The sequence below is a fragment of the Garra rufa genome, chromosome 16, assembly GCF_049309525.1.
Source record: "Garra rufa chromosome 16, GarRuf1.0, whole genome shotgun sequence".
Classification (NCBI taxonomy): domain Eukaryota; kingdom Metazoa; phylum Chordata; class Actinopteri; order Cypriniformes; family Cyprinidae; genus Garra; species Garra rufa.
The window spans coordinates 32,114,704-32,140,491 of record NC_133376.1 but is presented as its reverse complement, the minus strand read 5'-3'; the positions used below and the strand labels follow the sequence as shown (position 1 = coordinate 32,140,491).

General features: G+C 36.3%; 1 protein-coding gene across 12 annotated transcripts in view; it reads right to left on the bottom strand.

Annotated features, from left to right (window-relative positions):
- The window catches only part of dlg3 (discs, large homolog 3 (Drosophila)), a 161,196-nt gene that overhangs the window by 20,783 nt on the left and 114,625 nt on the right, over positions 1-25,788 (bottom strand). For 6 of the 12 annotated variants that reach the window (XM_073820520.1, XM_073820519.1, XM_073820523.1 and 3 more), the window contains 7 exons: positions 25,162-25,331; positions 24,141-24,277; positions 22,411-22,555; positions 18,040-18,214; positions 16,973-17,119; positions 4,584-4,740; positions 2,888-2,990 (listed from right to left, as the gene is read on the bottom strand). In XM_073820520.1, coding sequence (XP_073676621.1) covers positions 2,888-2,990; positions 4,584-4,740; positions 16,973-17,119; positions 18,040-18,214; positions 22,411-22,555; positions 24,141-24,277; positions 25,162-25,331 — 1,034 coding nt within the window. The remainder of the gene's footprint in view (positions 1-2,887; positions 2,991-4,583; positions 4,741-16,972; positions 17,120-18,039; positions 18,215-22,410; positions 22,556-24,140; positions 24,278-25,161; positions 25,332-25,788) is intronic. The other 6 variants (XM_073820527.1, XM_073820528.1, XM_073820529.1 and 3 more) reach the window with 3 other exon arrangements.

Sequence of the window (25,788 nt, the reverse complement as noted above, 5' to 3'; positions counted from 1 at the left end):
AGTTAGGAATACATCACTTTATTTTAAATAATAGGAAAAACTGTTTTTGACCTCAAAATAAAGTCTTTCCTGTGGGGATGATCAGTTTAATGTAATTAATTAAAAAACAAATATAGCCACATTGATGGCTCAAGAAGGCGTAATTGTTCAAATAACAGTTTCATTTTAAAATATAAAGAAATTGTAACTGTAAAGCGTAATATTTCTGTAAAAGCTAGGGACAGAAAACTGACATTTCCATAGGACGACCCCTAAATAATACAACAACATCACAAAGTGTTCGTGTTGTACTTTACACTTAACTACAAAATGACAGTAATGTTTGACAGGTAAAGTGACTTCCTGAATGGGCCCTTCCCTGCACCTGTCCTGAGCTCTGCATATATAATAACGCATTAAACAAACATGACGGCGAAGCGTCAGGCCTCAAAGGGCAAATATCCCGGATTATTCTGACAGAACACAACTGAAGTTTAGTTCAAAGGTGAACCACCCTACTCTTCATATTGAATGAAAGCACCATATTTCTTATGATTAAATAAAATATGAAGCACTAAATTGCTTCTGTTTTGTCGTGTTTATGGTTTGAATATAAACATTTCTCACGAAATCCTCAAGTAAACAGTTTACCTGTGTAGCGCAGCAACTAAACATACCATGCTAGCTAGAAACAAACTTCATGACGTCAGCCTAACGGCTGAGCAGCTTAATTAACGTAGCTGTTTTCATAGTTTTCATTATTTTTATTAAATCTTTAAACGCATTACACCATGTTGAACATGTAACTCGAGCCAACAGAAATCCATTGTGAACAAACAGCGACGCTTTCCCTTTTCAGCACAGCATATTAAAACACATAAAGCAATTCTGTCAGTTCAACGTATAATAAAACCACACTAACCATAACTTTACACAGATATTTCCTGAAAATACGTTAGTCTATGAATGTGAGTTGAGGTGATCTTACCCGGCGGCGGCTAAAGTGCTGTGTTCAGTTCAACCTCTCGTTGTCCGGCTCACTCGAACAAACATTTTAGGTAAGAAAAAAACAGTCAAACTATGGACAATAACTAACGAATGCCGCACATCGGCGTGAGGAGGAAAACACCGCTTTCTTTAGTTTCGAATCGGCACGGAAGGTAAATAAATAGTAAAGAGTTTAAAGAAAATGTTTCGGTCTGTCCTGCTTCGCTCCTCCCATTCCAACAGCGGCACCTTCTTCTCTTCAAAACCGAGTCTCATTCGCGCCCGAGACGCGGGATTTCAATCCGTCCCGCTCCGCTCCATATCTCCAGTCAGAGAGACTCTCTAACTTAGTGATCCAGCAGATGAAATCTAACCCTGCGCCAAAAATAAGCGTACAAACGGTGAAGTCAGGGTCTTCCTTCACTCTGTGGTTTTTAGTCCATTTAGTTCTTTCCCCCCTTTTTTCCTCTCTCAGGTTGATCCCTCCCACTTCTGGCACAGTTTCGTCCCAGCACTTTCATTCAAGCGAGTGAACGAGCGTTGGGAATCTGGCGAATCGGTTCTTTTGAACAGTCCATTTCAAAGAACCGAATCCAGTGATTCTTTTACGTCATCGCACTATCCACTAAACAGACCTATTTCGGTTTAGTAAAGATATTTACTGTAATTTTCCAAAATCAAAGACACCTAGTTTTAAATCTAGCTAAAATCTAGTCCCAAAGTGAAATGTCCGAGCCCCTTCAACTAAAAGAAACTTGCACTGACTGATCTTAAAATATATCAGCACCTTTGTTTTGTCTCAAGATGGACACCACTAATGTTTTTTTTTCTAAGGCATGTTTATGAAAATGACTTTGAACTATAACCTAATTCTGGCTTAAGTCTAAGCCCTGTCTGTGAAACCAGGCCTTAGAGTCTAAATATGACCCTGGACCACAAAACCAGTCACAAGGGTCAATTACTGACATACATCTGAAAACTGAAAAAATAAGCTTTCCATTGATGTATAGTTTGTTAGGATAGGACAATATTTGGCCGAGATACAACTATTTGAAAGTCTGGAATCTGAGGGTGCAAAAAAAATCTAAATATTGAGTAAATCTCCTTTAAAGTTGTCTAAAAGAAGTTCTTTAGCATTGCATATTACTAATTAAAAATTAGGTTTTTACATAAAATATTTTAATTGAACATGATCTTAATATCCTAATGATTTTTGGCATAAAATCAATTCGATAAACGATCATTTTGACCCATACAATGTATTGTTGGCTATTACTTCAAACATACCAGTGCTACTTATGACTGGTTTTGTGGTTCAGGGTCACAAATATCATTTGCTGCAATGAATTGTTTATTGTGAATCGGTTCAAAAGATTCGACTCAGAAAATGATTCATTCCAGTGAATTCAGAGAAACTTCAATGGCACTATCCATGCATAGTTCTGGATCAAGTTTTGTTATTAAACACTTCACTGAACAGAGTTTGTCAAACAAAAATCTGCCCCCTTAAATTCTTCAAAAGCCAACCAATCATCAGTCACCGAATGTCCTCATTTGCAAAGCAGGAATCTTTCTCATAAACTAGGCGAGGCTAAGTAGCTCACCTTTCTTAAAGGAACATGCAGTAGTGTACGCCACTATGATTGAGTGATTACAGTAGCAGGCAAGACACAACAGGCATGCATGGGTGTGTGAAGAAAGCGAGAGTAGTTAGGGGTCTTACAGTAGTACAGAGGTGATCTTTTCTTAGAATTACATTTTATTTATTTATTGCTCTTAAATGAATCGTTGCATATTTTAGGAGCCTATAAAAAGCTCATTTGCATGCATCAGCTCAAATCTTTTCTTATTGTCCTCTAGGAAGCACAGTTTCTTTTGCATTAACAAATATCATGGATATAAATTGAAAGTGCCACTCTACCTTCTGGTCTGTACTGGGCAATGATGGTCACCGTCTGTCCGGCCCTCTTCAGTGCAGCAGCAGCCTGCTCATGGGTAGCATTGCGCAGGTTTACACCATTCACCTGGGACAATACCATGGTAACAGATTAAAACAAAACAACCCCCATACGCTCACGCAAATCACATGATGTAATGTCAGCTCCAAGACTTCATACCAATTTAAAGAGAAGATTGTATTACTGTAGGAATCATAAAAAAATCTATTCACCTTTCTTTCCATAAAATGTACACAAAAGCAAAAAAATGTTTGAGAAAAGCATGCTTTTTTTATTAAAGAAATTAATACTTCCATTTAGCAAGGATGCATTGTAATGATTGAAAGTGCACAGTTTTTTCTATTCATCAAAGAATCTTAAAAAATGCATCATGGTTTCCACAAAAACATCTGTTGTCAAGATTGATAATAATAACAAATGTTTCTTAATCTGCATATTGGAATGATTTCCGAAGGATCTTGTGACACTGAAGACTGGAGTAATGATGCTCAGCAGAAATTCAGCTTTGCATCACTGGAATAAATTCTACTTTAAAATATTTTCAAATGGAAAGCAGTTATTTTGAATTGTAATAATATTTCACAATATTTCTGTTTTTACTGTATGTTTGATTACATAAATGCATCCTTGCTGACTATGGAAGCTTCTTTGCACCATAGGATAAAAATGAAAAAAGTCAGAATTAAGAGATAAAATATTTCAATGACCAATTTTAAACTGGCTTCCATAAAAAACACTACACTACCAATCAAAAGTTTTTGAACAGTAAGCTTTTTTATGTTTTTCAAGACATCTCTTCTGCTTACCAAGCCTGCATTTATTTGATCCAAAATACAGCAAAAGCAGTAATGAAATAAATGTGTGAAATAAATATTTTATTTATTCCTGTGATCAAAGCTAAATTGCAGTCTTCAGTGTCATATGATCCTTAAGAAATCATTCTAATATTCTGATTCAAGAAATATTTTTTATTAGTTTTATCATCAATTTTTAAAACAGTTGAGAACTTTTTAGGGGACTTTTTTAGAGGACTTAAGATTTTTTCATGAATAGAAAGATCTAAAGTTCAGTATTTACCTGAAATAAAAAGCTTTTGTAACATTATACACTATACCATTCAAAAGCTTGGAGTCAGTATAGTTTAGGAAAATAAATTATAGAAATTAATACTTTTAGGAAGCTTTAAATTGATCAAAAGTGATGATAAATACATTTATAATGTTACAAAAGATTTCTATTTCATATAAATGCTATTCATCAGACTTTTCTATTCATCAAAGAAACTTGAAAAAAAAATCTACTCAGCTGTTTTCAACATAATAATAAAACCTTTTTTGAGCAGCAAATCAAAATATTAGAATGATTTCTGAACAATCATGTGACTGGAGTAATGATCCTTAAAAATCAGCTTTGAAATCACAGGAATAAATTACATCTTAGAATATATTCAAAAAGAAAACGGTTATTTTAAATAGTAAAAATATTTCAAAATTTTACTGCTTTTGCTGTACTTTGCATCAAATAAATGCAGGCTTGGTGAGCAGAACAAACACTACAAATCTTACCGTTCAAAAACTTTTGACTAGTAGTGTATACAAGACACTTCTTGTCATTTTAATAATGCTTGAGTGAACTTGAGTGTCACGGACAGTTACTGACCGACAGGATGCGGTCTCCTCTCCTCAGCTCTCCGCTCAGGTCGGCTGGCCCACCTGCCAAGATGAAAGACACGAAGATGCCCTCTCCGTCCTCCCCGCCCACAATGTTGAATCCCAAACCTGTGGAACCCTTGTGCAGCAGGATCTTCCGCGGCTCCCTGCCAAGCAGAACGACAGCGTCAGAGATCAGGATGAACCCGGAATCAGCAGCAGGACGAGGGACGAAAGACAGACATTTATGTGCAATAAAAAAAGAAATATAGTGGAAAAACCACATTAGGAAGTTTGAGAGTGGGGTGGTTTCAAAAATATTCACAAAGCGTCATTCATCCCAGAATGAGAATTCAGAGGGCATTTCAGTCTAGCCAGAAGGTAAATGATTATTTTGCATTTCGTCTTTTCCTCCTGTCGCTTACAGAGAGCGGAAATCGAGATGAACAGATTCATGAGAGCACGCAACGCTCTAGTCACGACTAGAGAAGACTGGCAAACTTTCATCCACAACAAAGCTAAACAGCAAGTGTTCCAGATTTGTTCCAGAAATGAGCGCTAACACATACACACCGACAACTAACACACTTTCTCACCCGGGCACAAAACGCATTCACACATTGAGCTCATCCCTGCCTTGTGCAGGACTGCGGTACTGTTTTAGCAGCCGTGATTCATCTGCAGGCACAGAGGCATTCCAGACTGCCCAGATCTGGCACAACAGTAAGACTCGACTGCATTCAGGGGCCGTCAAAAACCCCAATGCACTGCAGAATAGCACACAAAAACCAGTTCCCAGAAATGCAACACACATTCACATTTGTAGTGACAGCTCCCAGCTTTCAGCAGTGCAGCATGCATGTTTTTCATTAGAATTCTAGACGGCTGGCTCTCGACATGAGCCATTCCATCTCCATAGCCCATGGTACAGCTTTATGATGCTAAAAACAGCACTTTTATGTGAGCGGACAAGTTATGCTTTTAGGAGGTGTTTTCTCTTTATGTGAACCATACATTGTGTGCAAACTGAACATGGTGTATTGGAGTGTGAATCAATTTACTGAGAACCTTATGTCCATAAATTTAATGAAAGTGGTAAACGGCTTTTAATCACCTTTTTAACCTCTGTTTATTACATGACACACTGTAAAACCATGGCATACCCAATTCTCTCCATTGCAGTCTGCACACATACACTCGTTTTGAACATGTATGCTAAACAACTGTGGTGGATGAACTGGAAATACTGAAACAAGAATCAATTTTGTTTGGTTATCCTGTTTTGAACATGCAGTGATACTGTACAAACAAGCATTATAATCAAACCTGTTAAAACCCTAAAGATATACCAGACAGGGCTGTGACTAATTCAATACTGTTCTTTCTATTCATTAAAGATTCCTGAAAAATGTATCATTTGTATCAAAAATGTTTTTTTTTTTTTTACAAAAATAGCCGTTTTCAACATTGATAGTAATAAAAGTTTCTTAAACAGCAAATCAGCATATTAGAATGATTTCTGAAGGAACAAGTGAAGGAACAAGGAACACTTCAGTCTAATTCTAATTATAATATTTCACAATATTACTACTTTTGCTGTACTTAGGATCAAATAAATGCAGGTTTGGTGAGACATCTTAAAAAAAATTAAAACTTAAACAAACAAAAACTTTTGACTGGTAGTGCGCATTCTCCCACTTTTTGCAAGATTTTTATTTTTTTTAAAGCACTGTTCAAAAGTTAAGGGTTGTTTTTAAAAAAAATGTTTTTGAAAGTCTCTTGTAGGCTCACTAAGGCTGCATTTATTTGAAATAAAAAAACAGTAATAATTTGAAATTTAAAATAACTATTTTAAACTATTAGCAAAGCTGAATTGTCAGCATCATTACTCCAGTCTTTATTCAGCTTTGCAGCACAGGAATAAATTACATTTTAACATATATTAAAATTAAAAACAGTTATTTTGAATTGTAATAATATTTCACAATATTTCTGATTTTACTGTAGGTTTGATTAAATAAATGCAGCCTTGCTGACTATGGAAGCTTGTTTCTACCACAGGATAAAAAAGAAAATAGTCAGAATTAAGAGATATTGCAATGACCTATTTTAAACTGCCTATCATATAAGACACACTACACTACCAGTCAAAAGTTTTTGAACAGTAAGATTTTTTGTTTTAAAATCATTAAAAGTCTCTTCTGCCAAAATACAGTAAAAGCAGTCATATTGTGAAATAAATATAAATGTAACTTAATGTGATCAAAGCTAAATTTTAAGCGTCAATACTCATTACATTAAAAGGTCCTTTTCAGTTCAGTTTCCCACAGACAACTGAACTGAAATGAAAGAAAGAAGAATTTAAAATGAACTGGCAATGGATTCTGGGAAATGAAGTGTTGTACCATTCTAGTTCTACCATTAGGCATACAAACCTTTAAAGCTTTTTTTAAAAAGTTCAAGCAAAACGATGAGTTTCTTTAAATCCAAACTGCAATTCTATGTTTGCTATGTCAATTTAAAATTAATGTATTTCTGAATGGCACACAACCCACATACCAACTGTTGATTAAAGACTAAGATCAGGTTAATTAAATAATAATCAGAAGTATTACAATAAAAACAAAGGCATATGAAATGTTAACCATGTTAACTACATTAATTAAAGGCAATTATTACTCATGTCTAATTCAAGCACTTATTAGGTCAAGCAATAGATGTCCTTTTTGCACTAAATGAACTAAATACATGTTTTTATTAGGAGATTAGTACTAAGAATTCACTTTTCATTAAAATCACACCACAGCAAATAAAGAAATGAACAGCGAATATGTTGCTGTACAATTCACAGCTTCCTGGTACACAACAAGATAAAGCAGTTATCACTATCTGGACCCACTGTACCTGTTCATGAGGGTGATGCTTGTCCTGCCCCGTCTCTCTAAATTGGACTTTACCATAGGCAAGGAAGATGAGATATTAACAGTGAACATGGTGCCTGCCGCTAGCTACCCGGCAGGGTTATGGAGAAAATGGTCCCAGGACTCTGTATCTCACTCCAGGCCAGCGGTGAAGTGGCGTGTGTATATGTGTGCTTTCTCTAAGTGTAGGGGGAGTGATGGGAAACAGCACCACATCGCCTGTCACGCCGTCACCCCTGCAGCAACAGGGTAGGACTTAACTCTTACCAAGCCACATCAACATACGCCCGCTGCCCAACACAATAGTCAAAAGTAATGATTGGATCATGAAAAGTGGCTTCTATAAAAATTTGCTTTTAGTAAATGAGCAATTGTATTTGCATGCAAAACATATTTGGTTAACATTATGCAATAGTCCATGTGGCATACCATAAGTGTTGCTTCAGAGGAAGAGGAAGTTGCTTTTTTGCAATTAAAGATAACAATTGCAAAAATGAATCAGTTAGAATAAGACCAGAAGTGTGCATTAGGAAAATAAAAGGTGTCTATGTATATGTGACCCTGCACCACAAAACCAATCTTAAGTAGCATGGGTATATTTGTAGCAATAGCCAAAAATACATTGAGTGGGTCAAAATGATCAATTTTTCTTTTATGCCAAAAATCATTAGGATCTATTAAATAAAAATCATGTTCCATGAAGATATTTTGTAAATGTCCTACCAAAAATATATTAAAACCTAATTTTTGATAAGTAATATTCATTGCTAAGAACTTCATTTTTTTTGCACCCTCAGATTTCAGATTTTCCAAATACTGTCCTATCCTAACAAACCATACATTAATGGAAAGCTTGTTTATTCAGCTTTCAGATTATGTATAAATCTCAATTTAAAACATTTGACCCTTATGACTGGTTTTGTGGTCCTGGGTCACATATGGGCCATTCTACAGAATTGGTGCAAACTGCTGTCCCACAACCATAAAACACATTTAAAAAGCATTTAAGTATTCAAATCTTAGATGTTTACTAAGATGCTTTTATTATCTATTGAAACCCACGATAATATTTAAAATACCAGTCATCTTAATATATATAAATCATCATTTAGTGGGTACTTGCAATTGGGCGGTGGCTGTCCCAAACCCTAACCCCTAAATTGAAACTTATTAAAATGATATTGAAATAATTTTTTGCATTTTATGCCATTGTTGTTTTTAAAAGTATCTTTTTGATTTTTTTTTGAAAAAGTGAAGTTCTACATTTACGATCAGGAAATATTTATGCGTCACTCTCTCATAGCTACATCATTTTGAAGTAAATCTGTTCAAAAGTATAAAAAAAAACTGTGTGTAACTTTAAGAATGTCACTACCAAACACCATTTTTCTATAATTAAACATGTCATAATTGGTTCGGTAGTGACAAAAGGGAACACATAATTCTTTATTTAGAAGAAATAAACAAAATTTTAGTACAGTTATGCAAATTGTTTGCATTTTATTATGTTTAAGTAGTGTTTTAGTATGTGGGTTTAAATTCTGTAATGTGATGTGTTTGCTACCAAAACATTACTGTTTAAAAATGTGCTGTCACGACCGAAACATGAGATGTTTTGTCAAAAATCAAGTATACTGAATTATCAACTAAGATGTTATGATAGTTTTTGGTTCAGTGTATATTCAAACTTATGAATGCTTAACTTTGAAATCAGTATGATCAACTTTTTGCCTTTTACAAAGCAAAATTGGATTCAAAATACAACAAATGTTATAAATCACACTTGAAATATTGTTAAAGTTGTCATTTTTATTGATTTACATCTGAAAACTTTTGAATAAAATAGAAAAAAATATATTTACGAAGAAGATGTAAGCCAAATATTAATAGGTCAATATATCCCTTTCTTATTGAATTATACATTACTGTGTTTTGGTAGTGACAGATTTGGGGAGAGGACGAATATTCCAAAACTTTTTGAAAATACAATAAATTACCTGCACAATTACTAGAAATGTGTACTTTGGATATTATACAATTTGCACACATAAAACAATTCTGTAGAATGGCCCATAAATGTTGTCTCATTCACCTTATTTTGCATCGTAGAGGGTAACCTATTTTTTGTGAAAGCATAAAACTTCAGATTCATTAGCCACTTTATATAAATAATAAATGATGAAGTACAGCAAGCCAGTGTGTTTGCATTATGAAAATACATTAAAATAATAGAAGAAATACCTGTTTGCAATATCAAGCTAAAAATAACTAAGAGCGATTGACACCAGAAGCCTCAAACATTCAAGTCACGAAATGCCATGCCTGTTCTTATGTTAACAATATGGTGGATATCAACTTTTGTAGAGTGTTTATTGTTCTCCCTCCTACTCCAATAATATCTATGGCATATGAGCGCCCACCACCACCACCACAACTTTGTGGCACAGGCTGAAGTTTACCGAGTTCATTGAAGGATGACCACAAGGCTCAGAGGTTTGCAGGGTTGCAATGCCCCGGTGCAGTCTGTCTGCTTCTCTTTCCGCTCTAAGTAATTGGCTCTGGTTGGGTGATTAATGGTGGACAAAGTGGATACTGTTCTCCGGAAACACGCAGAGACATAATTCTCTCTGGAAAACATGTTCTCTTTGGCAGGATCACAGGCTCATGGCTTTCATGGCTGCTATGGGCTCCAGTGCTTTCAAAAGCTCTGGATAAAAACCACCGATCTCTTCTTCAGAACACACTACTTCAGTCCCATTTGACTTCACGCCAAGAGACGTTCAAGATATTTCCAGCTTCTCCGAGCTGCTAAGAATAAACCGAGTGTGTCAACAGTTTACAATCAGGTGCGTCACTGAGCAAAGCTGCCAAAAAGTACCCCTGCTTCGATCATATTAAATGCCGCCTGTTGTTTACACAGTATAAACTAAACCTAATGAAAAATGATAAAATGACTTTACACTCATAGTGTGGCTTTATTTGCAATGATGTTGTAAAGATTTAGATTCTGAATTGTCAATCGTGCTGAGAAAAAGAAGCGTATGCTTAAATGAGTGCAAATTTACAACTTTTAACTACAAGTTTTTAACTAGACATAAACGGTGTTGACATATGTAATCTTGTTTATACACCACCGTTCGAAAGTTTGGGCTCTAAATGATTTTTAATATATATATATATATATATATATATATATATATATATATATATATATATATATATATATACACTCACCAATGCAACATTAAAATATTATTTGATTAAATATACAGTAAAAACAGCACTATTATCTAATATTACTACAATTTAAAACAACTTTTCTGTTTATTTGTTATAAATATTCTTTCTATTTTTTTGTGGAAACCATGACACATTTTCCTTCAGGATTTTTAAATAAAAAGGTAACAAAAAATGAATTTATGTGAAATAATTACAAATTTTACTTTACTACTTTACAAATGCCGCAATCATTGAATCAACCATTCTTGAATATTTATTATTTACATATACAAATCATTTAATTTTTTTTTAATGATTGATGTATTGAGTTATATTTAATTTATATAAAATAAATAAAATAAATAATTTAATTTATATAAAATTTAATAAAATTTAATTTGATATAAAAACGTTAAATATTTAATATTAAATATAATAAAAATTCAATTTAATATAGCTGCACACAGTGATTACTGGGGTTCAAGCGCTTTAAGGCTGTTTGCAAGCCTTTTTTGCAAATACAAGTAATTTACCATAGAAATATTATGTTTTGTAACATTTATGACTGTTATAATGTTATAGTCCGATCTCCTTAAAACTTTGCATGCTTGTTTAGAATCACCTGTCGCATGTGCTCACCACGTTTTGTGAAGTTTTGAGTTTTCCTTTAGGCTTTATAAAATGTTGGGTAATTTCGGACAGGCCCCTTTTCTAAAGTACCCAGAGTTTTAATGTTGATAGGACAAATGGTTGCACAGTTATAGTCATTTTTTTCCTTCTTATAGCGCCACCAAATGGCCAAGCTCCACGATTTGACGTTTTGGCGTCCCTTTGCGACGGTGAGTCGAAAGTTCAACTTTTTCTGCTTATTATTGATATTCACTCTCCAGAGAATCTTTCTGCACTGGTTTGGTTCCCATTGGGTGAAAACCCAAAAATGCGGAATACTCCCCAAATTTTGCCAGGCTCACGATTGAATACCAATGACATAAGTTATGAGTGATTTCATACTTTTAAGCGCTGTAGCGTCCCCTCAGGCTGATTATGGTGAGCCTTGGTCATGTTGTAGGCGGTACGAGTACTAAAATCCCTCCAAGTTTCAAGTCTCTACGACTTACGGTTTTGTCTGCATGATCAGTTTTACATGGAGATTGCTGATCCGTGACCATTCTAACAATTACAATTATTGAGTTATATTTCATTTATACAGGCATTATACTTAGCAAAATCAAAAATAACCAGATAAACTGTAATGCACAGCTTCTCAACACTACAAATATAAAGACTGCTTATTTCCAGAAGTAAACTAAGGTAACCAATAAAGGTTACTAAGCCTCTAGTGAGAACTTTACGCCCCAAATAAAAACCATACAAATGACTGGTGCACCCTTACCCTCCGGCACTTCCTGTGCAAACAGTTCCGTCTAATCATTTCTTTCTTTCCTAAAATCCCCAACCTGTATTTATTAGGCTTAAAATTCACCATGGTGTGCACGTGGCACTCCTTAGTCATAAAATACACCAAGTCTCACCAAGTGATGTAATGCACCGAACGGAAAGACAAACTCCATGAGTCATACAAGGAAGCCATTTCTGAAAACCATAATCAAACATAGCCTGAACTATTTGAAATTTAAGATGGTGTGTTTATACACATCTCTACGTCTGCCTGGCTCTGTGAGCGCCTCTAATTGTGTGTCCGTCATTTGTGAGTGTGCGAGCAGATTGTCATTAGCCATGTTTGACTGGCGGCATGGCCGATTGTGCTCTGCAATCCGAATGGTGGGTGGGAGATCTCCCCCGAATCTCCATAATGCATTCAGCTGGTAGAGAAGCCAAGAGGCCGTTAGTGTGTACTGGGTCAGATGGAGAGATCTAAATGTGTCCGTGACCGCCATGCTAGTGTGGGGGAAGCACAGATGGGCAGAGGGCCTATCTGAGTCTCTCCTGTGACTCAGTCATGTACACGCACACACACACACACACACACACACACAAGCAGAATCCTCCAGGAGTGAACTGTCACTGTACACCGACACTAAGTATATATGCCTGTAAACAACTTTTATTAGCCTCTAGGGAGACCTCCAGGGTGATGGTGATACGGTTCAGACTTACTTTGACAGCTTACTTTGGGAAAGTGAGGAGCAAAGTGGGATAATACAACACTATTTATGTACTTTGGTAGGCGTAGCCCTGTGCAGGTTTAAATATTGTGCTTCATACTGTGTATGTGTGTGTGTGTTTGGGCTGCGTGTCAAAGGGAGTGTGTGTTCATGTCAGCACATTATGACAGACTGTCTAAGTGTATCTGTGTGTGTGATGGGCATTGGCAGAGTACCCTGTGTGTGTGTGTGTGTGTGTGTGTGTGTGTGTGTGTGTGTGTGTGTGTGTGTGTGTGTGTGTTTGTGGCCTGCTATACCCCCTTCAAAATGAATCATGACAGCTTCAGGAATGTGCGCCACGACTCATTTGTAGTCTGACTGCAGAATCAGCCTCTCACTTCCCAATACATTTATGGTAAGAGCAGGCCCTACTGTTTATATTTACATAACTGCAACAGAAGCCAAACATTCCTGTGTTGGAAGGTTCCATGAGTATGTATTTCTGTGTTTGGACAATAATAAATCTTTTGTGACGGCTCCAGTCTTTGTCACACCTACGGCAGTGCTACTATACACACTGATGATGAGCATACAAACGCACACGTGCAGGACGTCAAAAGATGGGAGGACAGTATTGTTATATACATTCATGATCACACACACACACACACACACACTTGTGGGCACCTTGTAGAAGAATAGCTTTGCACATAAACAAGAATCGTTCATATTGTGTTGAATGTTGTTTTTTCAGTCTATGGATTCTACCAGCCCTAAATTGTAGGTTTATCTGCTAATATCACACACTCTTCAGTAAACTGCATGATCTGAGGTATGTGCTAAAGGTTAATATGTTGGTTGTTGGAAAAAAAAATGAATGATTAGTCTGGTATACTATAGAGCCTGTATTACAGTACAGTAAGGATGCAAGGATTAAACAACACGCACTGACACACAGTGGTACGTAAAGTGGATGATACCCGTCCCAGACAGCCAGTCACAGTACATCACTCAGACTAAGACTGCTTCAGAGAGCACACATAAAACACTAGGACATTATATGGGCTGGTAAAGGAGGATGGATTAAACTCACATACTCTCTGAGATTATACATACAGTAGGTACAAAATGGCCAAGGTAGGAATTAGGGGGATTTTGGGGGTGTTGAATCTCCCATTTGGAGTCGGAACAGAACGCCTGCAGGCTTCCTAAAGATATTTTAACAGTTAACAGTTTTAATAACCAAAAACAAAAAGTTAGAATGTGCTAAATAGAATTGCTGTCCTGAGGAGACAGAAATAGTAGGCTATTTGAGCGCTTTAGGATCAGTATGGGATGATACCTCAACATAATTAGTGGGATTGTTTATCAATTTATGATGCATCATAAAAATCTTTACTCTTTTGATTAAAATGTCTTTAAGATGTTATGGTAAGAGCAGCAAAAGACTATTCACTGTAGTTTGTACAAGATTAAAGGGATAGTCCAGACAAAAAATGAAAATTCTGCCATCATTTACTTACAAGTAAGACTTTCTAAGATATTTTAAAAGTTAATGGGGTACAAACAACATTGGATCCCAATGACCTTCACTGTATGGGTGACTTTTTGAAATATCTTCATCGAGATATCAAGTCATACAGGTTTGAAACAACATGAGGGTAAGGAAATGATGAGAGAAATTTCATTTGTTTGAATACTATCCCTTGAAACTAAGTGATAATACTATCACTTTAAACCTGAATCGTCTGTGCTCTAAAAGTACTGACTGAAAAAAAAACTTTCCTGGATAATTTGCACACTGACATGGTTAGACGGGATAGAATATATAAAGCCCTCCTTCATTTGTGACTATGGACTCTAAATTTGTCTGTTTACACCAAGAAAAATATTCGTAGTGGAAATCTGTTGCAATTATTTTAAATTGAATGAATGTTAGTGTGTCTGTTCAGACCACCACAAACATTTGCACTCCATCAATGCGACTGATTTTCTTTATAGAAAGATGCTCTAATCTCGTTTCCATCTCAGCGAATAAAACTGGCCATTCAATAAAATTTTTGTTTTTTTTGGCATTTGTGCATGAGTGCATTTAAAAACTGACATATGAGTGAGTGACAATGTTCTCATGGTTTTTAACCAGTTGATTTTCATGACTTTATCAGTTGTTTTCCAGGAAATGTTGATTATATTATTCTAGCTGGTATTTTAGAGTCAAAGTATTAAAAAAAGATTAGAAATTTCCTTTCGTATGATTTTTACAGGTATGGAAATGTTTAAAAAATCCCCTGATATTTCCAGGTTTTTTCCAGGACTGAATAAGTGAGTGACCACGAGTTAACAGATGAATCCACATACAGTTACATAGCGCATTGTGTGGGAAAATAACCAGGGTAGTTACGCTTCTCTAAATGTGCCACCTACTGTATAAAGTGAATTTGCATTTAGCCCATCTCCCATCCATTAAAGATTGGTCTAAACAGACAAATCTTATGCAAAAATAGGACCAAATATCTGTGTTGGTGTGAACAGGCCTTAAAGGATTAGTTCACTTCCAGAACAAAAATGTACAGATAATTTACTCACCCTCTTGTCAACCAAGATGTGCATGTCTTTCTTTCTTCAGTCGTAAAGAAATTATGCTTTTTGAGGAAAACATTTCAGGAATTTACTCCATATAGTGGACTACTATGGTGCTCGCAAGTTTGAACTTCCAAAATGCAGTTTAAATGCAGCTTTAAAAGGCTCAAAACTATCCCAGCCGAGGAAGAAGGGTCTTATCTAGTGAAACGATCAGCCATTTTCTTAAATAAATTAATATTTATACATTTTTAACCACAAATGCTCGTCTTGTCTAGCTCTGCGATGCGCATGCATCCGGTTTAAGACAGTTAGGGTATGTCGAAAAAGCTCCATCTCATTTTCTCCTCCAAATACAAAATCGTCTTACATTGTTGCACGTACCGACCCAGTGTTTACAAAGTGAACGTGCAAAGAAGATTAAATGGCCTTTCCAAAAAAAACAGCAATGTAAGTTGGATTTTAAATTTTGAAGTTGGAGGAGAAAATAAGATGGGAGTTTTTCGGCTGGGATCGTTTAGAGCCATTTAAAGCTGCATTTCAACTGCATTTTGGAAATTCAGATTCGCGGGCACCATAGAAGTCCACTATATGGAGAAATTTCTTTACGACTGAAGAAAGAAAAACATGAGTAAATGATCTACATTTTTGCTCCAGAAATGAACTAATCATTTAAAGAAATAGTTGAACCAAAAATGAAAATTCTGTCAGTACTTACCCTCATGTTGTTCCAAACCCATAAGACCTTTGTTCATCTTCGGAACACAAATTAAGATATTTGTCATTAAAACAGTCTTCAAAAAGTTAAGGTTGAACCACTGATGCCACATGGACTATTTTAACGATGTCCTTACTACCTTTCTCAGCCTTGAACGTAGTAATTGAATTGCTGTCTAAGGAGGGTCAGAAAGCTCTCAGATTTCATCAAAAATATCTTTGTGTTCCAAAGACAAACGAAGGTCTTGCGGATTTAGAACGACACAAGGGTAAGTAATTAGTGACAGCATTGTCATTTTTGGGTGAACTATCCCTTTAAAGAGTCTAATGCCACAAGCTAACAACGTGCTCCACGCTGTAAAGAAGTGCGTGGCTGGAGGCAGGGAGCTATTTCGCTTTTAAGGCCTTACCTGTGTCACGCTGCAGGTAGGGAAAAGGAGGGCGGCCGTGCGGGGGCTAACTGTCAGGTTAACTAAGCTATGCTAAGTAGGGATGCACCGATCCCTATCGGCCGATCACTTGCGTGTTTTGTCAGTAAAGCCGGTTCTGTAATCAGCGGTAAATGCCATCAGGTGCGTGATTTCACGTTGAGCCGTATATACTACACACAGCCGTTGTTCACTGACGAGCTGCGCACATTCACACTGATAATAAACATTGATTTGCGCAGCTCGTCGGTAAACAACGGCTGTGTGTAGTATATACGGCTCAACGTGAAATCACGCACCTGATGGCATTTACCGCTGATTACAGAACCGGTTTTACTGACAAAACGCGCAAGAATGATCGGCCGATAAGGATCGGTGCATCCCTAATGCTAAGCTAAGCCAGGCAGAGCGAGAAGCAGTGGTTAGTACCTGCCGGTGTACGGGACCAGGCTTTGACACAGAGCAGGCGGGGCGGGGCTGCAGCCCACGTCCCCAGACCCCCTGCTGCACAGATGGGGGGAGGGAGGGCTGGTGTCCCCATGAGGTTTGTGGATGGCACTGTAAATGGGCTCGGCCCTATTGGGGGTACAGAAATCACACAGTAAATGGGGCGCTTTCAGACACACAGAGACAGCAGACACAGAGACATACTGTACGAGGACGCGTACGGCACACACATGCACACAGACGGAGACAAACACACATGCAGAAGTGAGGATGCATTCAGCTGGATGGCAAGAGAGGGACGAGTCAGCTCTGGGGCCCGGGCTGACTCACAGGCTCCAGGGAGTCCATGCTCGGAGAGGTGAAACCCATCTCACGTCCAGGCAACAGTGGCCGTGACTTCAAAACATTTGACCCCATGCCAGAAGCATGTCTTTTATCCAGAGTGTTTGTTTGCTGTGTTGGGATTCGTGTCGGAGACTTTATACACCCAGTCATGTTTCGTTAAAGCAATGTTCACAAACACACCACCACAGAGAGGCATTACACACCTCGTAGACGTTCTTCAGCCCACACTCGACACCTACTTAAAATCATTTTATTTGTTCTATCTTTGCCCAGTTATATCATAAAATCTGAACAGTATCGCCAAAAAGAAATTAAACAACTAAAGCTGAAGAACTGTAGCACAGATTGTGAGAAAACAATGTTCTTTTCTAATCAAATGTATGGACATGCAAGTGTCGTTTTCTTGTGATTTGTGCATGAGTGCATTTGAAAAGTGATATTTTTGAGTGAGTGACAGGGTTCCCACATTTTCTGACCAATACATTATTACGGCAATTTCAAAGATTCTAGCTGATTACATATTTGAGAGCCGAAGTATTAAAAGGAAACTATATCAGCTGTGGAAATTTCTTTTTGTGTGTCTTTTCCAGGCCTGGAAATGTTGAAGTTCCTTGATATTTCCAGGTTTTCTATGGTCGTGGGAACCCTGGAGTGAAAAAGTGAGTGATCGTGAGTGAATAGATGAATAAATCCATGACTCTGACCTGGTGAAGTCCTCTTCTCCCAGCATGTGGCGCGGGACTGGGGAGTACCTCGAGGGGGTGACCTGGGGCGGCGGGTACACTGGTTTAGGCTCCATGCCTCCCATGTAGGCCATGCTGGAGTTGTGTCCGACGTGGTTGTCTACCATGGTGGGGAAGGCTGGAGGGAGGCCGAGACCAGTAAAGGGAAAAAAAGGCAGATGATTTAACCAGATAGTTACAGAGGGCCAGATCATCTCTAAGGTGTGGCTGGGACTGTAGAAGTTGACTGTATAGTAGGAATGTAACAATATTATCAATATCGTGGTATTGTGATAGCAAAACTGTCTCGATATTATCATGGTCACACGAAGATATAACATAAAATGTTTTTAAAGTTGTGTTTTGGGCCATTATGCTTTGGCACAGTATCTGTCAAACGAAAAACCGAAAGCACAATATGGCTTAATCCCTTCATCAAGTCAAAGAAGTCTCAAAGAAGCGCGCACTTCGTCAGGTGATCAGTTTGTGATCCGGTGTTTTCCACGCTTCAGAACGGCTATTTTCACAGTGAATGCATTGATCTCGTTAATTGCATGTGTTTTACGTTTAGGAAGGTAATGGCCAGCAGTTATGATTTATTATCAAGGCAGATTATTACAGCATTTCACTAGATTTGTAGTGAGATGCATTTTTGTAAGCCTGTTTTCACTTAATCTGGAGTTTTCCTTCAAAATAAAAGCTCTACTGTCGTTTTCGTCAAAATAAAAGCTTAAAAGTGCAGTATGAATTGCTGACAGCTATTGGTTTAAATGGGTAACTTTACTGCAGTCCAAATTTTAAAAAATCTCTTTCAAATGTAGAAATTAAAAAAGTATTGTAATTTCTCTGATGTAGTGTAAAGCAAAAAATAATATACCTATGAAATATTTATTTTCATTTAATTTACAGTGCAATTGTTTTACAATATATGGCTATTACTGTCATAGAAATAACAATAATATAAACGTATTATTATTATTGCTATATTCTAATTTGTTTGGCTTCTAAAACACCAGTGTGAATGTTATTTAGACTGATATAGTATATCACAACTAAAAAGAGGGTTGAGTCCCCTTTAAAGTTTGTCAATTCCCTTTTTTCTGACTTAAGTTTTCTTAGTTAAGAACATGGGTTGGAGCTTTTAATTTTGAACTTTTTGAAGTTCATTAGATAGAATAATTTAACTATAATTAAACATTTTTTATTTGTCTTTTTTGTGTGGACTTCATATCGTTTGATATTGTAACATCCCTACTGTATAGTTTAATTCAAATTGTAAAGTCAAGTCAAGTCAAGTCACCTTTATTTATATAGCGCTTGTAACAATACAGATTGTGTCAAAGCAACTGCACAGTATTTAAACAGAACAATAGTGTGTAAGTAACGCATTATTGAAGATAATCAAAGAAAAGAAAAATTCGACATACACAACTAAAAATCACACAAACATTCTACTAAAAAAATATAGCATTCTACAGCATTTAGCTAGAATGCTGTAGATATAATGTATATAATGTCTTATTAAGGTTTTTGGACATTACCAGCATAAATCCTTTTTGTTTTTGATGATTGATAAGTGATGACACTATGTATTATGAAATTATGAAAACAGGTCAAATACAAATTCATAAGATGCAAATATAATATTCAGGAAAACTGGGTCAAATCTGGTGGCAAAGCTGAATTTTCAGCATCATTACTCCACTTTTCAAGGATTCTTTGCTTAAAAAGACAGCATTTATTTGAAATAGAAATCTCAACATTATACAGTGAATGTCTTTACTGTCACTTTTGATCAATTTAATGTGTCCTTGCTAAATAAAAGTATTAATAAAAAAACCCTTTTGAATGGTAGTGGATGTTCTTCATTATCTAAACAAAAGAGAAAATCGTTATTGCTTGTCTTCAGTTATAATTGCAGGTTACTTTAATGCATTTATGTCTGAAAAGGATTCATGCTGATATTGTCCGTAATTCCACTTTGCATTTTTGAGGGCAATTGACTGTATGTACAATATTCTTGGATTAAACCATCAAAAATACTGTATGAGGAACAATATCATAGGTGCACTTCCACTGAGAGACTTGCTCATCTTATCTATTCAACCTTACTGAAATATACACTTCCAGTCAAAAGTTTTTGAACAGTAAGATCTTTAATGTTTTTTTAAAGAATTATTTTCTGCTCACCAAGCCTGCATTTATTTGATCCAAAATACAACAAACGCAGTAATATTGTGACATATTTTTAATATTTAAAATAACTACTTTCTATTTGAGTATATTTTAAAATGTAAATTATTTCTGTGATCAAAGATACATTTTTGGCATCATTACTCCAGTCCAACTATTTTTTATTATTATCATCAATATTTAAAACAGTTGATTTTTTTTTAAGATTCTTTGATGAATAAAAAGATCCAAATTTCAGCAATTATCTGAAATAAGAAGCTTTTGTAACATTACACGCTTTAACATGAAGTCAGTATGTTTAGTATTTGTTTTGGGAAAGAAATTATAGAAATGAATACTTTAATTTAGCAAGGAGGTTTTAAATTGATCAAAAGTGATTATAAAGACATTTATAATGTTACAAAAGGTTTCTATTTCAGATAAATGCTGTTTATATTCATCAAAGAAACCCATTCTTTTCGATTCTACTTTTCAACATACTTTTCATACAATTCAACATAATACAGGGCTCGCAAAATTTCAAAATCTCTGGTAGCCCTTCGGGCAGGTACTCTTCAGATTTTGGTAGCCCGAAAATTAATTTAACTAGCCCAAATAAAAAAAGACTTCTTTTTTTTTTAAATATACTGTAGAAAATCAGATAGGAGTCTAAACTTAATCAAAAATGTTTTCAATACACAAATATAAACAAATATCAAGGAAGGAATTTTATTTCACTATTTGGTGTATCTGCAGAATTTTTAAATATCAATTTAAGGCAATTTATAAATTGAGTATATCATTTATTATGTTTATTTAAAACAAAAATATTACTGTCTTAATTGTTTAGTATTTTAGAAGGCAAATTAACTTCCTTCACATTTACAACGTTATGTGTTTTCTGCATAAAAACATAGGTCGATAATTGCAATCATTTGATCATAAACAGCTGAAAAAAAATGTGGAAATAAAAATTGATTCTGTCACGAGGGGGCGCTTTAGAAGCACTGAAATACTACGGTTTCCCTAGTAATGGCTGTACACAAAGCAGCATTAACGTTGTTTTATCAGGCATGACATGAAAATGCCAACAAGTTTCTGAGGACAGTCGGTTCCCTTCAGATACATTCATATAAAGACATCCGTGCCGCGTTTTGACTTTGAAACGTGCAGTGCGCATATTTATTCCGTGACATCATTGACTTTTGAAGTTTAATCCAGCCCTATCGCCATTCTTGTCTTTCCGTCCCCAAATGTAAGACCTCCAAAATTATAATTAAGACTTTTCTTATACTATTTAACATATTTAAAACTTTTTATGGCCTTAAATTTGATACAACTAAATTGAGGAGTTTAAGGACCTGCAGGAGCCCTGTACTTTACGATAGCCCGTCGGGCAGCCCGGTGACACCTTTTGGTAGCCCGACTGGAAAATACAATAGCCCCGGGACGTCGGGCTAGCGATTTTGCGAGCCCTGATAATAGTTAAGTTTTTTGAGCAGCAAATCAGAACATTAGAATGATCACATGCCTGAAGTAATGACACTAAAATTTAGCTTTGAAATCACAGGAATAAATTACATTTTAAAGTATATTCAAATAGAAAACATATTTTAATAGTAAAAATATTTCAAGATTTTACTGTTTTGCTGTACTTTGGATCAAATAAATGCAGGCTCTGTGAGCAGGAGAGACTTTAAAAAAAATCTTACTGTCCAAAAACTTTTGATTGGTAGTGCATAAAATAAAAAACGAAATATTGTAATACAAAATACAGTTTCGTGCTCAAAAAGAGATATACACCATTGGCAGGTGTAGAAAAAAAGTTAATTTTGGCTGGTGTGTGCAATTGTGCAGGTGGATTGTGTGAAAGCCTCGTCTCTCAGTAGGAGGGAGGGATCGGTGCTGTGATGGAGCAGCAGTGCAGTGTGTGTGGGTGTCTGAAAACAGCGCCCACTGCTACACCACACTACTGTTACAAAACTCCACAGCACTCACAGGCACTGCACCACTCGCTTTCATTACAGGGTTAAGGATAAAAGCAGATAGGGACGTAGGTTATATTTGAATTGACATAACCCTTTCATGTTTATCAATGCAGTAAAAATAGTGATTAAATGGACAGTTTTTAAGCTTGTAAGGGCAAAGGATGGATGGAGATCAGCAAAAGAAGGTACGTACTGCTAGAGTAGTCTGGTGGGGCATACATGTCGTTGAGATGTACTGGTCCCGGCTTGGCCACTTTCAGATAGACCATGTCTGAAGTGTTCTTCAGGGCGGCCACAGCCTCCTCATGACGCACATCCTGAAGTATAATGTTATTCACCTGCGAAGGCAGACACACACACACACACACACACACACACACACGCATGTTACATCGGCTGGTCTCTGAAGCGTGACTCAGAATGTTCATGACAGCACATTTGAAGATGTGGGAAGGAAGAGACTGGAGTGGAGGCCGGATGGCCCCACACTCGCGACGACGCTCCATTCTCCGGCTCTCAGCCGTCCGGTCACAAAAAGGAAGGACGAAAGGGAGGGGAAGCTGGAAAGGCGTAGTGCTTTTTCCTTTGTATGGGCAACTAAACACTACAGAAAGTGTGTTTGATGGGTAAAAATGTGTCTGATTTGTTCTGAGGGTGTTTTAAATTGTACTGAATTGGACTCCTAACTGGACCCGCCAGTCAAAAGTTTTTAAAAAGTAATATTTTTAATGTTGAAGTCTCTTCTGCTCACCAAGCCTGCATTTATTTGCTCCAAAGTACAGCAAAAACAGTAACATTTTGAAATATTTTTACTATTTAAAATAACTGTTTTCTATTTGAATATATTTTAAAATGCAATTTATGCATCATTACTCCAGTCTTTAGAGTCACATCCTTTAGAAATCATTCTAATATGCTGATTTGCTGTTCAAGAAATATTTATTATCATTATTATCAATGTTTAAAACATTTGAGCACATTTTTTTTTAGGATTTGATGAATAGAAAGATCCAAAGATCAGCATCTATACCATTCAAAAGCTTGGAGTCAGTATGATTTTTTTAATAGAAATTAATACTTTTATTTAGCAAGGATGCTTTAAATTGATCAAAAGTGATGATAAAGACATTTATAATGTTACCAAAGATTTCTATTTCAGATAAATGGCGTTCTTCTGAATTTTCTATTTATCAAAGTAACCTGAAAAAATTCTTCACAGCTGTTTTCAACATAATAATAATAATAAATGTTTTTTTAGCAGCAAATCAGCATATTACAATGATTTCTGAAGGATCGTGTGACACTGTAATGATGCTAAAAATTCAGCTTTGAAATCACAGGAATAAATTTTTAAATATATTCAAATAGAAAGTTATTTTAAATAGTCAAAATATTTCAAAATTTTACTGTTTTTACTGTAATTTAGTTCAAATAAATACAGGCTTGGTAAGCAGAAGAGACTATATAATATATATATTCTATTTGTTAAAGTAACAATTTTAACTTTGTGGTGAAAATCAAAGTCCCCGACTGAATTAAAAGCATAATTTCCAATAAAAAAAGGAAGTAAAGGCACACTTTACATGTCTGTAGTTGTGGCAGTCATGATTGATGCTTGGCCTTTTAATTATGACGTTTATGATGATGTCAAATCTTGCTCAGTCCCTGGCATGCAAGTGTTTCTCTTTATCACAGCTGTGTCCTTGTTTGAGTTTGCGCTCAGCTTCACATCAATCACACTGTGGCCCATAAACCTTCACACATGAGATATATCGTCTATAATACAGCATAAAAGCCTACAACAGTGTCTGCGTTCATTGAAGCATAAAGCAATTCACTGAAAAAGAGTCCTGCAAAGAAATGCAATGTGTGGCTCTACACAGACTGAACTACACAGATTCATGTGTGCAGGTGAAATCTTACAGCCAGTAGGCGATCGCCTGTCTGCAGACGTCCGTCTTTCTGTGCCGCCCCACCTTCGATGATCTTTGTGATGTAGATACTGTTGTCGCCTGGGATGTGCTGGTTGCCTATACCTCCAGCAATACTGAAGCCAAGACCTTGAACGAATGAAACGGAGTTAAGTTTTTAACCAGGAAATGAGATCTTATGAGTTTGAACTAAAAACAAAATAGCACTCATAACCTATTTTATTTTCTTAATGTGGCATAATTCCAAACAAAAATATTATGAAAAATGTACACATTAAAGGATACACTTCCAGAACAAAAATGTACAGATAATTTACTCACCCCTTTGTCATCCAAGATGTTCATGTCTTTCTTTCTTCAGTCGATAAGAAATTATGTTTCTTGAGGAAAACATTTCAGGAATTATCTCCTTATAGTGGACTTCAATGGTGCCCCCAAGTTTGAACTTCCAAATGCAGCTTAAACGCATCTTCAAATGGCTCCAAACGATCCCAGCCGAGGAAGAAGAGTCTTATCTAATAAAACGATCTGTCATTTTCTAAACAAATTTTACTTTTTAACCTCAAATGCTCGTCTCGCCCAGAACCAGAAAAAACAGAGTTCACATAGACAAGCGTTTGAGGTTAACAAGTATATAAATTGTCACTTTGTTTCGAAAATGACTGATCGTTTTGCTAGATAAGACACTTTTTCCTCAGCTGGGATCGTTTAGAGCCCTTTGAAGCTGCACTGAAACTGCATTTTGGACGTTCAAAGTCAGGACACCATTGAAGTCCATTATATGGAGAGAAATCCTGAAATGTTTTCCTCAAGAAACATACTTTCTTATCGACTGAAGAAAGAAAGACATGAACATCTTGGATGATAGGTGAGTAAATTATCTGTAAATTTTTGTTCTGGAAGTGAACTACTCCAGTTCAAAATAATTCAGAACTGCTATAATAAGGATACAGCTCATTATAGCACTCTCTATTGCATTAAATGTGTTGGTGAGCACATTTATCTCCTCTAACCTTTAGGCCCTTTGAGTAGGTTGACCTCCAAAATGGTCTCAGGAGGAGCCTGTCTTCTGCGTACCAGCAACCTTACCACCGGTCCGGCCTCCTTCAAAGCCTCTACTGCCTTGCTGTGCACAACCTCTGACACGTCCACATCATTCACTCGCAGAACACAGTCATTTACCCTGAGAAACAAGAAGAGTCCGATCAGACAGTGCTCATCAAAGCCAAAGAACAGTAAAATGAAAAACATAGCAATATAGAGGATATATGAAGAGAAAACCTAGTGATCTGCCTTGCTGCCTACACAGGCAGCTAACTGCTAACTGTGATTGAACCTCATAAGTGACCAATTTGGAATGCTCAACATAAAGGGTGTTAAAGGGATAGTTCATCCAAAAATAAAAATTACCCCCAGAATTACTCACTCCCAAGCCATCCCAGGTGTATATGACTTCCTTTAAGATGAATACAGTCAGAGTTGTATTAAGAAATATGCTGGCTCTTTCAAGCTTTATGATGGGAGTTAATGGTGTTTAAGATAAAGCTGGATGGATAAAGTTCGATAAAGGTGCATAAATCCATCATTAAAAGTACTCCACATAGCTCCGAGAGGTTAATAAAAGCCTTCTGAAGTGAATC